At 40.4% G+C, this 16,533-nt stretch overlaps 1 protein-coding gene across 2 annotated transcripts in view; it reads left to right on the forward strand.

Moving 5' to 3' along the window:
* Positions 1-16,533, forward strand: part of PDE8B (phosphodiesterase 8B) — a 71,377-nt gene that overhangs the window by 34,317 nt on the left and 20,527 nt on the right. For both annotated transcript variants that reach the window (XM_026865344.1, XM_026865345.1), the window contains exons 7-12: positions 5,936-6,014; positions 6,554-6,694; positions 8,739-8,827; positions 9,474-9,534; positions 13,041-13,092; positions 15,871-15,948. In XM_026865344.1, coding sequence (XP_026721145.1) covers positions 5,936-6,014; positions 6,554-6,694; positions 8,739-8,827; positions 9,474-9,534; positions 13,041-13,092; positions 15,871-15,948 — 500 coding nt within the window. The remainder of the gene's footprint in view (positions 1-5,935; positions 6,015-6,553; positions 6,695-8,738; positions 8,828-9,473; positions 9,535-13,040; positions 13,093-15,870; positions 15,949-16,533) is intronic.

Here is a 16,533-nt window from a genome sequence, read left to right on the forward strand (position 1 = left end):
CTGGGCAGAAAAATAAAACAGCTGTGAAATCTGTGAAGTTAATTAGGTGTTATGGTGGTCCTGGCTTGGTTTGTTCTTCAGTTATAAATGCAACATGAAATGAGTGGCTTCTGAATTAAGTCAGCATAGATCAGAAACATCAGTTTTATTTATAAAGATTAAGCTGTCATTCATACACACAATGCTTGTAGTTTGTTTCATTTCAAGCACAAGGTTCAAATGCAGTTTGAGCATCTTTACATGAGTAGTATCAATTATGAGTGCAGATAATTAAAACTCCAACACAGGGAGCATGATTCATACTGGCTACCATATTTTTCTGCAAGTTTATTTATAGTAATCACCAAAAAAATCTTAAAATTCATTAAAATTGGAAGGAAACAATGTCAGTCCCCAGCAGCATTTCATCTACTGACAGTTCTTTCATCCATATTGTTTCTGGAAACAGGAGTATACCACCCACTTCTAATTCCACTTGCTTTGTCTCCTTAATGTAGTTACATAAACTGTAAGCATGCTTCATTTTAATTATGTAAGTAACATCCTTATATAAAATGTACTCTGCATTATTGTGTGTTTTGTATTTTGATGATGCACATTATATATATTTATGTGTGTGTATATATATATATATTTACATCACCTCTGAACATGACTGGACTGGGAATCTTTGGCAACATTGCAAAACACTATGAAAAGAAACCTGGTGGGTTTGGGTTTGCTACTGCCACTGCCAGATGCAGTCCCAGAATAGTTAAGCAGTTTAAAGATTTTAATAGATGCAGGCACAGGGTAGCTAAATAGGTACATACTCTTGGCGGTGTAACAAGTACAAGTAACGCTTACAAGCAACATTTGTACTAACATCTGGGGGCACAAAGTAGCCTTTTAAAAGATAAACTTTCTGAAAAGGTGCATTTGTAACTTTGGGAAGTTGGGAACTTAGGGAAGCTGATGTCTTTCAACAGAGGATTTCTTCCTACCTCTGCCTGACTAGGCAGATGCTCTAAATGAATTTGCCATTAAAAACTAAGCAGAACTTGTGTTTTGTAATGCTATTTGGATATAATTTGTTTTCATCTGTGTAGTTTAAGTGGGAAAAAATGTTTTGCACTGTATGTCAATCCTACTGGGTCTCTGATCTGTTTGCTGTCTCAGTAGGTCTTCTATACAGCTTTGTAAAAGTGAAAGGGAATAGAGAATATTTTCAGAAAGTTAGTTGAAGGAATTAAACCCAGGATATTTCAGGTGTTCAGATACAAGAGAAGCATGATGAAAAGGTAGGACCAGCCCAAGAAGGCAGTGTATGCATTCATGTAAGTAGTCAGAAGTGTCTTTCCAGTCTAAGTAGGGACTCTGCTTTTCCACGTAGCTTCTTCTGGTTTGAAGCTTGATTGGACATCTCTGGGAGGTGTGTATCAATCAGAGAGAATGTGGGCCATTTAAACTTGTAATTGTACTGTCTTAGTTGCCAGATCAAATGAAAATACTAAGGTTTGAATAGTGCAAGCATAACTGTGTTTTCTTGCATGAAGTTTATGTAATGACGTGTTAGCAGCTGGCGTACAGACGGGCATCTATCACTGAGATAAATCAGTTGTTTCACACAGCACAAAGTCACACTTTGAAGCCGCCTTGGACTGCTAGAAAACCACTTGTAAAATGACATTGGAAGCTCCTTTTATTGTATGAGCTATAGCACTGCTGTCATCTTCTGTATACAACACTTTTTGCTATACATTTTCATCTGTGAGGCCGCTTGTCTATGGTTCTCTGTATATTTCTTTGTGTATCCTATTTGTTTTTGAGTTACTTCCATGATGAGCAGAACTAGCGATGTCCTGTATTTCCTATTTCTCTAGTCATTGATATTAATTCATACCTCACTATGCAGTCTAGGAGCAAGATATTCCTTTTAGGTAACAACCATATACAGGAATGTTTATACATGGTGCATTTATGCTTCTTGCAGCAAGGGGTAAGTAGAAGATAATGAGCTTGTGCTTAGTCCATATCAAGGATGAAGTACTGACATCTATCAAAGCAAGTATGCATGGGTTGTTTCTTTTAGTATGCACTTTTTCTCTGTGTGTATATATATTTATATATAATTTTGTGGCTTTTTCTAGTATTATCAGTCTATATTAGTGTTAATTCTATCCTATGTAAATTACGGTTTAAGCAATTTAGATTTTGTAGCAAGAAGATAAGGCTTTTGCTTTCCTTCATTGGTTCAAGGATAGCTGTGAAAAAAAAATGGGAAACAAAGATAATTTTGTCCCTTTGTAAAGATCGGGATGTATGGAATTCAAACCACTTGGAAGCAGGAAAATAGATATTTTTCTGACTAGGACTTTGAGATGGCTTAAATTTCTTCCATTAATTATGTTGTATTACAACTTCTTTGACAGTACCAATCTATCTGATGTATTGAAAACTCCATATATATGTGCTGTGGTGTTTTTTGGGTTCCCTGTCTTTAATGTTCACAAAACTTTCTATTCTGAGACAGGTGGGATGCAGGTGTCCCAGAGGAGGAAAAGGATGCTGGGGCAGGAGTTAGCAGGGCTTATTGACAGGGCTTTGAACTAGACATGAGGGGGAAGAGGGAGATAACAAGGCCTGTTAGCAATAACCTCAAGGGAAGCATGCCAAGGTTTGAAGGATGGTGGGCTGCTGAGGGCTCTCCCTCTGCCACTTCATTTGAGAGAAGGGATTGATGCTTAGAAGTCATGGAAGCACCTGAGAAGGGTCTGGTAGGGAATGGGGCCCACACTCACAAAAAGGTGTTGGATTCATGAGCTCATCTCAAGTGCATCTATACCAATGCATGCAGTATGAGCAGCAACCGGGGGAGCTCGAGGCCATGATGCAGCACGAGAACTATGACATAGCAGCTGTCACAGAAACTTGGTGGGATGCCTCACATGACTGGAGTGCTGCAATCAGTGGCCACAAGCTCTTCAGGAGGGACAGACAGGGAAGGAGAGGCAGTGAAGTGGCCCTATATGTTAGAGCATGCTATGACAGCTCAGAAATCAAGTACAGTGATGACAGGGTTGAGAGTGTTTGGATTAGGTTAAGGGCCAATAAAACAGATCTTGCCGTGGGAGTCTGCTATAGACCCCCCAACCAAAGCGGTGAGGTGGAGGAGGCTTTCTACAAACAATTGGGAGAAATCTCATGGTCACTTGCTGTTGTTCTTGTGGGGGACTTGAACCTCCCAGGTATCTGCTGGGATCACAGCACAGCAGAGAGGGAACAGTCCAGGAGGTTCCTGGAGTGTGTGGAGGATAACTGCCTCACACAGCTGGTGAGTGAGCCGACTAGGGAAGGAGCCCTCCTGGAGCTGCTTCTGGTGAACAGGGAAGAGCTTGTGGGGGAGGTAAAGGTTGGAGGTCATCTAGGGTGCAGTGATAGGTGATTGAGTTTTCGATCCTGGGAGAAACAAAGAGAGGGGTTAGTAAAACTGCTACCTTGGACTTCTGGGGGGCAAACTTTGACCTGTTCAAAAGACTGATTAACAAAATCCCTTGGGAGGCTGCCCTGAAGGATATGGGAGACCAGGAAGGCTGGACATACTTCAAGAGAGAAGTCTGAAAGGCACAGGAGCAGGCTGTTCCCAGGTGCCAGAAAACAAGCAGGTGGGGAAGGAGAGCAGCCTGTCTAAACAGGGACCTTTGGCTGGATCTCAGGAACAGAAGGAGAATCTGTGACCTTTGGAAGAGGGGTCAGGTCTCTCATGAACACTATAAAGATGTAGTTGAAGGTATGCAGGGAGAGCCAAAGCACAGCTAGAGCTCAACCTGGCTACAGCTGCTAAGGATAATAATAAAATGTTTCTATAAATTTGTTAATAGTAAAAGGAGGATTAGGGAAAATCTCCCTCCTTTACTGGATGCAGAGGGAAACATGGTAACTAAGGATGAGGAAAAGGCTGGGGTGCTCAATGCCTACTTTGCCTCGGTCTCTAGCAGTGGAACAGGCTGTTCCCTGCACACCCAGCCTCATGAGCTGGGAGATGGGGAGGGGGAGCAGGTTGAGGTCATCACAGTTGAAGAGGAGGTGGTCAGAGACCTGCTGCATCACTTGGAGGCACACACGTCTGTGGGAGCGGATGGGTTACACCCGGGGGTGCTGAAGGAGTTGGCAGATGTGCTTGCCAAGCCACTGTCCATGATTTACCTGAAGTCATGGCTGACTGAGGAGGTCCTATTGGACTGGAGGGTGGCAAATGTGACACCCATCTACAAGAAAGGCAGAAAGGAGGATCCAGGAAATTATAGACCTGTCAGTCTGACCTCGGTGCCAGAGAAGGTCATTTCAGGTGCCATTTAAAGTCATATAATGGACAACCAGGGGATCAGGCCCAGTCAGTATGGGTTTATGAAAGTCAGGTCCTGCCTGACAAACCTGATCATCTCCTATGACAAGATGACCCGACTATTGGACAAGGGAAAAGCTGTGGATATAGTCTAACCTGGATTTTTGTAAAGCATTCAACACAGTTCCCCATAGAGTTCTCATAGAAAAACTGGCTGCCCAATGGCCTGGATGAGCGAATGGTCTGCTGGATCGAGCGCTGGCTGGATGCACGATCCCAGAGAGTCATGGTCAATGGAGCTAAATCCAGCTGGCAGCTGATCACAAGTGGTGTTCCTCAGGGCTCGGTATTGGGACCATTTCTGTTCCACATCTTTATTGACGATCTTGATAAGGACATGGAGTGTATCATCAGTAAGTTCGCAGGTGACACCAAGATAAGCGGGAATGTCAATCTGCATGAAGATAGGGAGGTTCTGCAGAGAGACTTGGATAGATTGGATTGGTGGCCAATGTTAACGGGATGAGCTTCAACAAGGCCAAGTGCCAGGTCCTGCACTTGGTCCACAACAACCCCCTGCATGGCTACAGGCTTGGGGAGGTGTGGCTGGAGCTGTGTGGAAGAGAAGGGTCTGGGGGTTCTTGTTGACAATCAACTGAACATGATCCAGCAGTGTGCCCGGGTGGCCAAGAAAGCCAACGGCATCCTGGCTTGTATTAGAAAGAGTGTGACCAGCAGAAACAGGGAGGTGACAGTCCCCCTGTGCTCTGCACTGGTGAGGCCACACCTGGAGTATTGTGTCCAGTTTTGGGCACCTAAATGCAAGAGAGATCTTGAGCTGCTGGAGCAAGTGCAGAGGAGGGCAACAAAGCTAGTGAAGGACCTGAACAGATCCTGTGAGGAGTGATTGACGGAGCTGGGACTGTTTAGTGTGAGGAGGAGGAGGAGGCTGAGGGGAGACCTCATCACTCTCTACAACTACCTGAAAAGACATTGTGGAGAGGTTGGTGCTGGTCCACAGGTTATTAGTGACAGAACAAGGGGGAATGGCTTTAAACTGCAACAGCGGATGTTTAGACTGAACATTAGGAAAAAAACTTTTCAGAGAAAGAGTGATCAGATAGTGGAATAGGCTGCCCAGGGAGGTGGTGGATTCACCATCCCTGGATGTGTTTAAGGATCGTTTAGATGAGATGTTGGGGGATATGGTGTAGGGGAAAACTTTGTAGAGTAGGGCTGATGGTTGGACTCGATGATCCCAGGCGTCTTTTCCAACCTGAATGATTTTGTGTGATTCTGTGATGTAAAAGCCATTTGTTATTCTGACTGCTAATTGTTCCTGCTAGAGCATGTTTGGAGAAAGAAATATACTGTTAAGGTGCTGCAGTGCCCATGAGCAATTTTACTACGTGTTCTGCAATAAAAACATGTGAACAACAGGGGTGTCTAAAGCTGAATTTCCTGAAGAAAAATATATAAAGGAGATAGTGACATGGTTTGATCCAAATAACATGCTACTTTGTGATTCACCAATAAGTAATATAATAATGTATTTGTAGTGAGCAAGATGTTCTAACAATAAAACTAATGTGAGTCATTGGTTAATTTCAGGGCTTGTGATGCAGTGTTTACAGCATTAGACTGTTGTCAGGAAGCTATAGAAATAACCAGTGAAGATCATGTCATTCAGGTAGGGGGGAAAAAACCTTAACTATTTTGTAGAACTTGGGGTGAGGAACCCTGAAGAGATCTTTGCTCAATATTTTCTGTTCTGTTTCAGTATTTTAGTTTTGTTGCCCACGTGCAATAATCTGCCTTATTTCTGGATGCTGCACATTGTCGCCCTCTGAGTTTTTAAGACTTCTCATTTAGTAACTTTATTTAGATGATAATGTTGCTTATAATGTTTATAATTTAGATGGTAATGTTGATTATGGTAAAACCAGTATGAAGTCTGTATCAGAACTAGATAACCTGTACAGTAAAGGGTTCTGTTCTGTTTCTTTGCCTTCTGATAACTGCTTACATATCACCACCTGTGTTCAACTCCTTAGTTGAACAAAATGTTTCAACATTACACAATATTTTTATATGAAAAACACTGAACTGTAGGGCTGTGTGGTTATTATTTAGATGTATAATTTTTATCACTTTCATAGTTATATGTGAGTAATTATCCTTTAAGTATGTTCTTTTTCATCTTATCCTGAAGTACTTTTGTTTTGGCAGTATGTTAATCCAGCCTTTGAACGGATGATGGGATATCAAAAGGGAGAGCTTATTGGCAAAGAACTTACTGAACTACCAAAAAGTGATAAAAATTGTGCAGATCTTCTAGACACTATCAACACATTTATTAAAAAAGGAAAGGTAAGCAAATAAACTTATGCAAAATTGACTGAGATTTCTATTCTGCTTTATTTTTAATGCTCTACGTTTAAAAACACAAGGTACAGTTTCCATGAGTGCACAGGTAAGACCAGAATTCTGCTCCTCAGATGTCTTAGGAGCACAACAGCCCCCTGTCTCAGACAAGAGACTTGTCTTTTGTCTTTGCTTTTAGGATCTGACTGAACTCCTCTACCAATTTGTTGGCTTAAAATCAATATAAGAACATTTTCTGTGTTTCTATTTTGCTTAGAGCCCATGGAGGTTTTATTAGTTGGAATACAACAAATTGTCCCTCAGTCAGTCTCTCAGGTGGCTGCATCATTCAACCAAAAGGTTTAAAACTGTTCTGTTATAACCACAGATCCCTCATTGACTACATGCTTTTAGCATCATGTAGCATAATCCATTATGACCAAAATATATCAGCACTCAGTGGGATTTGGGGTTTTGACTATTTAGAATATCTCCAGTGCACTGTGAACTCCTGTCATGGTGGTGATGGAACACAAAATTGCCACATGTTCCTGGCCATATGTTCCCCTAATACATATAAAAGTCTCTTATCCCATCTCTCATGGGTTGCAGAAGTACCTCTCACCCTTCCCTGTCTCACCTTCTGCTTCATGACCTTTGTGGAGCTCTTGACCCTTCGAGTCACTTACGAGCAATGATCTGGGCTTTGGTGATCACTGTCTGGAATTGTGTGCAGGTTCATCTTGGTTCATTAGCACTACTTGTAGGTTACTATTGCTTTACTCCTCCTCATTTATAGAGGCTGTCCAGTTGCTAGCACTGCTTGCTCAAAGGCCCAGATGGGCATCTGCCCATCTTTGTGATGGAGAAGGTATCTTCCACCCGTTTTCCAACTTCATCCTATTCTGCTGCTGAGTGTTTCCCTCCTAAAATCTCTCTTATTTGAGGTGGTAAGGAGAGAGAAGCCTCCTGCTTTATCTTCCTTTTTTCTCCAATCCATACCAGAGGATATTTTTTTATCTCTGCATCAGTGGACTGCTTAATGAAGGTGCATATCTGGCTCTTGGTTAGCCTGGAGTCCTCTTGATACTTTCCTGTAGCAATGTGGATGAAGGGAAAATTAGTGGCCAGTCAGAGAATGGGCATTTGCATGGCAAAACAGGATAAAAGATGCCATGAAGAAACTGTTTCTTCATCGTTGGTGTCTTGGTGTCCAGAGTGCTTTGGATATCCACAGTCATGAGAAAACAGTCATGGAGTGAGAATAGGCTATTTGTTACCTGAGGTTAGTTGAAGAGCATCCTTAGGTGAAGGGCTTCTGAAATTTATCATACATATCACTTGATGACTGACAACTTCAAAGCTGAATGGTGCTCAACACGGAGTTTGATTCTGCTGCTCCCTTGCCAAGATTTATACTCTTGGCAAAGTGGGGCTAACGCATTTATTGTGTGCGCATTGGCTCTTAGCAAGGTTTGTCACATTACTGACCACAAGAAGGGAGTAAGAGGCGGTCGGTGCAGAGGCCCAGCTGTTCTGCTGGCTTTGCTGAAGCAACGTTGGGCATTAAGGCCTCTGCTTCACCCCAGACATCACTCAGTTGCTAATTACTGGACTTCAGAGTGATAGACTGCAAACCCTCACATCAGTCCTGTCCTTGATCAGATAATGAAGTTGCTCAGCTCTTGTCCTCGGTCAGGTTGGGTGTTTATCAGTACAAGACAAGCACACTGCATTCTTTCTGCATTCCTACACCAACAAGCCTGGTAATTCTCCACAGGTGGTACCTAGCAAGAATGTTTGTAACCCCTCAAAGAGGATGGTTCCTACAGTTCTTCTGTGTACTCTCTCACAAGAGAAACATATTTATGCTGTTCTTACATTAGATAATGCCTGTTAAATATGCTACTTTATATTAAGAAATTTTGAATTATTTTAAAAATAAAACCATTAAATAATATGTTTTTTTTTTACTATGTAATAATAAGCGAATGTTTAATTGCAAGCTGTGTATCCATAAATTCTGTCTCTGTTGTGTGTATTTGCTTAGGAATGGCAAGGAGTTTCCTATGCAAGAAGAAAATCAGGAGACAGTATCCAGCAACATGTGAAGATTACACCTGTAACTGGTCAAGGAGGGTAACTAAATTGTCCATAACATGATTGTTTTCTGGTTTTTAGGGCCTTCTCTCTGTTTTCCCCATCAAGTTTGATGTGAACCTCCATGTATTAGTAGCAGGGTGCTTATATAACTGCTGACTTCAAACAATGTAGAAAGAATAAGCAAAGTTGAGAAGTCATGTTCTTTGCTAATGTTTGTCCACTTTGGTGTCTTCGTATGCTGGCCAAAAGAATTGTACAGTCATAATAATTAATAGCAAGCTGATGTTTAGGTTCATGCTACCATGCATTTCTTTAAGAAGTTATTCTACATTAACAGAACTGTTACCCAGTCAGCTGGAAGGATCAGTAGCTGGGTGATCCTCTTTATTTGTGTGTGTGCTTGTATGTGCATGCACCTGCAGTGTAGTATGGGCACTTTGCCAAATTCTACTTCCAGATGTGCAGGTGAATTCCTGCAGGAGCAACAGGATCAGGTGTCCTGGGACAGAAACACAGCTGTGACACCGAAGGAGCACTTGTCACCCAGACATCTGTTTGGTGTTGGGTTTGGTATCTTATTTCATGAGGGTGTTGAGACCTGTGCTTTAGAAAATTGCAATGTTATCACTTCACTTCTCTCTTTACTATTTGATATGGTAACGGCGATTATTCCTGTTGCTAGGAAAATAAGACACTTTGTGTCCATCAAAAGGCTGCATTGTACCAATGAAAACAACAAACAGGTATCATATTTCTTTCATGTCATCATTTTCATTGCTTTTAGTAAACTGATATTTTTTGGTGTAGAATTTTATGTTTTTCCAAGAGGATGTGATCTGTATTGTCAATGAGATTCAACTCTCGTTGGAGCAAGCAAGAAAACTTCAGCACTTTCATGGGCTGTTGTAATTTTGTAGGACTGCTGAGCAGAGAAAGAAAGGCTTTAAATCTCTGGAGCATGCATATGAAAGCTGATCCGTGGTACTGTGGAGCAACATAGATCATAGTCCAAAGGGAGTTCAGGGGCTTTTTTCTAGAGCTACTCTTGCCAGTCTGATCTGGTATACTTAAATCTAATAATGGCCTATGCTCAGCTGTCGCAAGGTTTGCCAATGTGTCGTTCTCAAATAAAGTGTAGCCTTCATGCTGGATCTAACACATTGCATGCTCATCAGAACACGTTTTGTGGAGAGTTGTAATCCAAATCATAACCCAGGTAATCCAGCAGTAGCAGCTGTCTCTGCAGTCCAGGCATATATCCATGTGAGCAGGTCCTGCAACAAAGCAGGTGGCATGGGTAGCTGTTTGTCATATGCTTATGGTTCACTCGCTCTGAAAGTGTTTGAAACGAATGTATCACATGCTTTGCCTCAGAAATACTCTATTACATGGCCTGTAGAGTAAAGAAGTTTGGACTTTTGTGAGCAAAGGAATAAAATATATCTTTAGCCTGTGGTCTGCACGGATGAGATAGAAAGTGGGGATCATAGGAAGTAGCTGGCAACATTTTAGACTGAGCATGCTTGGGAAACATATGTTTCCATGTTCTTTAGGGGAGGGTTCTTCGAATTTGGGGGTTTTGGGTATGTATTTGGTTTTTGTCAATTTAGAGCTGTGCTGGTGATGTATAAGAATTTGGGTTTTTTCATTTTAGAGCAGTGATGGTGACATATAGGAATATCTATATTATATCCATGAGACCTCTTAGAGTTACTTTTGTAGCAATACTAAGATGGTATCAATCCTGATCAACATTTGGACACAGCATTTTTCCTGAAATCCATGCCTGAATACTTGCAGCAGTAGAAATTTTCTCTGCCCTGATAAAATACTAGGTTTCTCTTCAAGCCACACATATTTATTTACAGAGCAGTAAAAGCTGTCATGGTTCAAATTTTGATGCAAATGTCTAATGTTTCACTGCAATAATGTGATTATAAATGGCTTAATCTCAGCATTCAGACATTGTATACACTTAGAAACATCCTTACATTATTATGAACTGTTAAAAATGTAGGAATGTTCTTTGTTGTTACTGACAGCCTCTGTAAGGGATAGCACACTGTGATTAGAGATTGCTGTGTAGAAGCCTTCATGGATTTCTGGCCTTCATGTGCCAGATTTATCACATACAAAAATTAAGCATGTTAGATTTATGCACAGAAAAAAAGAATACGTCTGAGAGTGTATTATCTGTTCTCACAGTGAAGATTTATGAATGGGGATTGACTTTCATGTGACTGTTCCCATGTGCTGAAGCCTAGGTAATGATTAATGCTGCCTTTGTCAATTTGAGACCTGGCAGTATAGAGTCCCATGTTTGCACATTCATAAATTTACAACATAAGTGGTGTTTCTCCTCTTAAGAACTTAGCAGCCCAAGATTAACTGTGTAAGTGGCCTCATAACTTACCTTACGTGGCTCTCTCAGATCACGCCTGCAGAAGGGGTAAGAGAAGTATTCAGAACTTAAATGAGGTTTGTTTTATTTTTCTGGTAGAGCGCTTAAAGGACTGTGCCAATGTTTCCTGCCAGTTGTGCAGTAGACAGAGATATATCCATGGCCCCTGAAAGAAGCTCCAGTTTTGGACCAGAAGGCCTTATGTCACTGTACCATATCTGATGAGCTCCCTAGATCTTACTCTGTTCAGACAAGATGATTTCTCTGAAAGTTTCAGCATGTTTACAAGAAAGGTGTTTAAGCTTTTAGAATCAGCTTTCTGGATGAGGCATTGTTCCTTACATTCCCTTGAACAAGATGTATATGGAGCATGAGCACAGGATTTCCCCTTCTTTTTTCTTACTAATTGCAGGAAGCCGCTCTTGAATTTTGGTGGGGTTTTTTCTTTCTAGTCTCTTCTCTTTCCCTTTCACCATCTTCCCTTCCTCCTCCAGTACCAAAATGGAAAAAAAAGTTGGAAGATGTACAAGAATGATGGAAAAGGGAATTTTCATTCTTTTCTTTCTTTCCTAAATAATCCCAGTAAGGACTCTGCAGCATGTGCTGTCACAAATCATATGGATGCTGAGTGCCAAAGTGCAACCTTGCTGTACTCTGCTTTTAACTCACAGGTTGCAACCATGGATTTCATGCTTCCATGCAATCTAGCGTTTTGCTATAGGCAGGTGATGAATTTGGTAAGAGGAGCCAGTAACCATAGATTGAATGAAAGTATTGGACTCCTAAATAGGATATGTAATGTGTAATAATGTATAAGTGCAATGTCAAGCACTGAAGTTTATTCATTTAAGTAGAGGGTATGTGCATCTTCTCTAGTGAATACAGTAAAAAAATGTAATGCGTTATTTTTAGTCTTTTTCAGTGTCTTTATATACCTAAATGTGTCATGCTAATTTTAGAGAGGAGGAACTGAAAGTTCTGCTCAATTTTCTTATTAACAGCAAAATGCTTTCTTGTAAGTAAGTAACAAAGGAATGGGATGAAGTGATTAGCAGATATTAAAGTCATGTATTGGACAGACTGTGCTTTTGTTTCTGAGCAGGATGGAAAAGCAGAGGAGCATTTAGTTTGTGTATTGTAGACCAATAAATAGGTGTAAACTTCAAGATGAAGATGATGGAAATATCCTATTTAAATTCTGAGATTGAAATATGTATCAGTGGAGCTACCCAAGATGTTTCAGAAGCATGAAGAATTAGATTTTGGGTTTAACCTTTTCATTCATGGCAATGATTAAAAATTACATGGAAATAAAGGAAGTTCTGATGGATGATACCTACCTCTACTCTTCAGTTGCTGGAGAGTTGTTTTTCTCACTGGGTTTTTTGAAGTCCAGTTTATCAGTGACCCATGAAAGAATGCATGCAAAATTAGCTTAGATGGTACTAAGAAAATGGTTTGGAAATTACTGTACATAGGGTAAAAAATGAACATTTTTAGGATTTTGTGTGTGTGTTTTATTCCTGGAACCTTTCAGGTTCATATGCAATTTGCATTCAAAATGCTATCTAAAAATGAATGTCAGTCCTCTTGCAAATACAGGCATTAAACAGCAACTTTGTACATAAAACCACTATGGTATCTGTGATTTCTTTCATTGCATATCTGTTTACTTTCATGTTATTTCTCTACATCTAATTATACCTAAAGAAGAGTCTTTTCTAACACTTTTTTTTTAAGATAACTGAGCAGTAAATGTTGGATAATGAAGTGTGGAATGTAGCCCTTTTAAAATCTTTTTGTATTCTTTTTCCTTACATATATATTTTACTCTTGATGTGTCTTCAGCTTGACAAGAATCATTGTGATGAGAAGTACACAGAAGACAATTCTCAGTCAGGTTAGAATACTACCATTTACCTTTATTTACTGCTGTACTTGAGGTTATGGCCAGGTGTTTTGCTGAAATGAAATGTTAATGTCTTCCCTCTGTTGAGTCAGTGGTCAGAGCAGATGGCCAATGACAGATGCCAGCTGCTTTGATGTTGCACCATGAATTGGATTTTTAACCATCATTAATAACTGAATCTCCTGTGCAGAGCTCTTGCTGTGCATTCAGAATTAGATGCAATTGCTTTTCATTGTATTAAAACACTGTATCTGATTCCAAAGCTGGTATATCTTGGCACCGCTTTGTTTGAAATTAATGTGGAACTGTGCTAATTTGTGCCAGCAGATCTGCCCTAGTGTTTCCAAGTTTAGGACCTGTCAGAAGGCCATTGGTTTGACCCCAGAACAGCACTACAGTTGTCTGTAGTGTCCAGGCTAGACCTAGTCATGTCCAGTCAGCACTGAGTTGTTACGGTGTGTTTGCACAACCTGTCCGTGCCTTGTGTTTTGGGCAGGTTTGCTTACTTGCAGACTGCACATTCAGGCTCTCAGGAACTTCTGCAGATAGCTTTTGACTAACGGTGTGGAGTATAAGGGGCTAATCTCTTCTTCCAATGTTGTCTATTGTTTGGAATAACCATTTTCCTTGAGGTACTGAAGGGCAATTTTAAGCTTGTGATTCTAGTGATCCGATCCAGATGCAGCACTGCTGTCTTACTCTGAGGGAACAGGTTCTCATACTCTGTTACCTTCTGGCAAATGAAGCCCTTCCTGCTTATGAAACACTGGACAGCATTGCAGTGCAATGTCAGGCAGCTTCTGATTTTCGCATGAGAGCAGGATATAATGTACCAAGAACATGGGAAGTGACTGCTTGATATCCCCTACTTTTTCAAGTTTAAGACTGTGTACAAGCATTGGAGAGGTTTGTCATGTCAGATGATAATGGGCAGGGAGGAGAAGAGTTAATATATGCAATTTGCTGCTCTCATTCCCATTGCTGCCATCAGAACTGATCCATCAAGTGTTAAGCTGTTTGCTCCTGTGTCTCCATAATAAATGTAGTTTTTCTTTCTCAGTTTCTTTCCTGAAAACAGGGGAAGGTGAGAAAGTCTGTGACTTAAGCTGAAGAATGCTTGTTGCTACTTAACAATAGTTACCAGCTCACTAATGTGTTTTACAGATTATATGGGGCGTTTAGGTTTGCTCATTATTGTCATAAATTTCAGCAAAACTGGGAAATAACATCCCAGGAAGCCGTGTTGATGACTGTGGTGCAGTGAAAGTAACACATATGGATGGGGAGACATTCCACTCCTCAGATAAGGAAAACTTTTTATTTAGTCATTAAAAAATTTTCAGCTGAAGTTGTAACATGGCACAAAGTAGCTTTTATGCACCTGTAACTCTTTAGGTGGCTTTAGCAAAGTTCCCAACTTGCTAGTCAGTATTTAACACAAAGAAAGTTATCTTGTCTGCTACCGCCACAGCAATGTGTGTGTGTAAATGTTTGCTCCCACTCAAACGCCTTATGTTAAACTCCTCCAAATGTTAATGCAGAAAAGGAGTTTGAAACAGAGTCCTATCAAATAAATAAAACCAATTTAACATGCAATAGTTATTCCCCAATTTTAACTGTCAACAGAGGAAAATGTTTTCAGTCTCCAGTCTGGACTACAACAAAATAAAGAGACTCAAGCTGTCTTGTAAATCTGGAGTAAAGAAAATAACTAGACAAAAACTTTATTTCAGTAATTTTTAAGATGGATATGTGTTTAATCCTGTATAATTGTATACTAACATTTTATTTTGCTAAAGACAGGCTGTATATATATTGTCTTATAACGCTGTTATGCAAATCTGTCCTTATGTTGGGAACATCAATTTTATGATATTTCTGATTCTTCACATGGTGGTTATCTCCTTTTGAAAGCTTGCCTGGGTCTCTGATCTTTGAGTGGCATTTCAGATACTCTGGGAATAGGTACTATAGAGACTTTTGCAAAGAGGTGCATAGATGCTCAGTTGCTGTTTTTAAACATAAGGGAGAATGCGGACTGTAGTGTTTTGGAGGAAAATGAAATTTATTTTTTTTTTTGGCTCTTTCCAGGCATTTCATCTAGCTGTTGCTTTTGTTTGGATGTGATAATTTCTCTTGCTTTAGTAAATGACAGTTTCAAGAATGACAGCTTGGTGCATGGTTCATTTTCAGAGCAACTGAATTGATTGTTTATAATAATTCTCAGCGTGTTGGATTTTACTTAAACACAGGGTACAATCAATTATTGCAATTAAAAGCAAAAGCTGTCTGAGTCTGAATTATTCTTGGGCTGGAAGAGTGTAGACTGAGATGGGATTTTTCTCACAGCTAAATTTCTAAGCAGTTAGACTTGTTCAGTGCTCAGGGAACAGCAAAAGGGAGTTGCAGGAGGAATTCAACCCACCAGCCTGAGACACCTCTCCTAAAGCAGGGTCTCTAACAACTACCTTAGACAAAGAGAGCCTGAAAGACTGCTGCTTTTAGGCAGCTAAATTTAGGTGAGACAACTCCACTTTTCTATAAGGCATCTTGGTTTCATTCCAAAACAGATTTCCAGGTGACTTTAGACAAGTTGCTCTAAATTGAGAGACACTGAGTCCATTGTTCTGATGTGCAGAGATTACAATATTTTCCCCACTTATGTAGTATTGTTAAGATCATTTAATTAAATGTTCTGAATTTTAGATGAAGTCAACTCTGTAGAGGCCTTACTTGATGCATTTTTAGTTTTCTGTTTTGTATTTACAGAACCCCATTCTTTAAAATGCAAGAACAGAAGGAAAGACTCAACTGATGTTAAGTCAATAACATCTCAAAGTAGTGATGGTAAGAAAGTAAACTGTCAAGAATGTTATAAATAAAGAACAGACTTGCCCTAGGCAATAAAAATGCAGAATGAAAGACAGGCTCACAACAGATTAAACCAGAGATTACTCCATCTTTTTATAACTGCTGTAAAATTTCTTTATTCTGATTTGCAGAACTGCCCCAGCACAAGTATCAGCATCACCATACAATGCATGGCAGTGTGCAGTGCTTTCACAAAGAGGAGTAGTGGCTGTGCTGTGGGATGGGGGCAGCCTGCTAAAAGAGTGCATGGTGAAGTGTTAGTTCCAGCTCTGTTAGAAATCTGCAGCTTGTGGTCCCAAACCAGTATTTCAGTTTCATTAGTGTGGGACATGAAGGGACCTATTGCTGTTGGTTACTTGGGAGCAGTACTTCTGCTCCTGATCCCATTTGTGACTGCTTACTGGTGCTGGGACAGTGGTGGCAGAGATTTCTTCCTGCCCTCGTAGGTAATGAGAGAAACACAGCTTATGGGGAGCAGGAACAGGTTTCATTAGAGCAGTTGTATCACTGAGACATACACACCCATACTCTCACAGGATGAGCTGTGTCTGACAGATTCAT

This window comes from Athene cunicularia (assembly GCF_003259725.1).
Source record: "Athene cunicularia isolate RWA chromosome Z unlocalized genomic scaffold, athCun1 chrZ_part1, whole genome shotgun sequence".
NCBI classification, from domain to species: domain Eukaryota; kingdom Metazoa; phylum Chordata; class Aves; order Strigiformes; family Strigidae; genus Athene; species Athene cunicularia.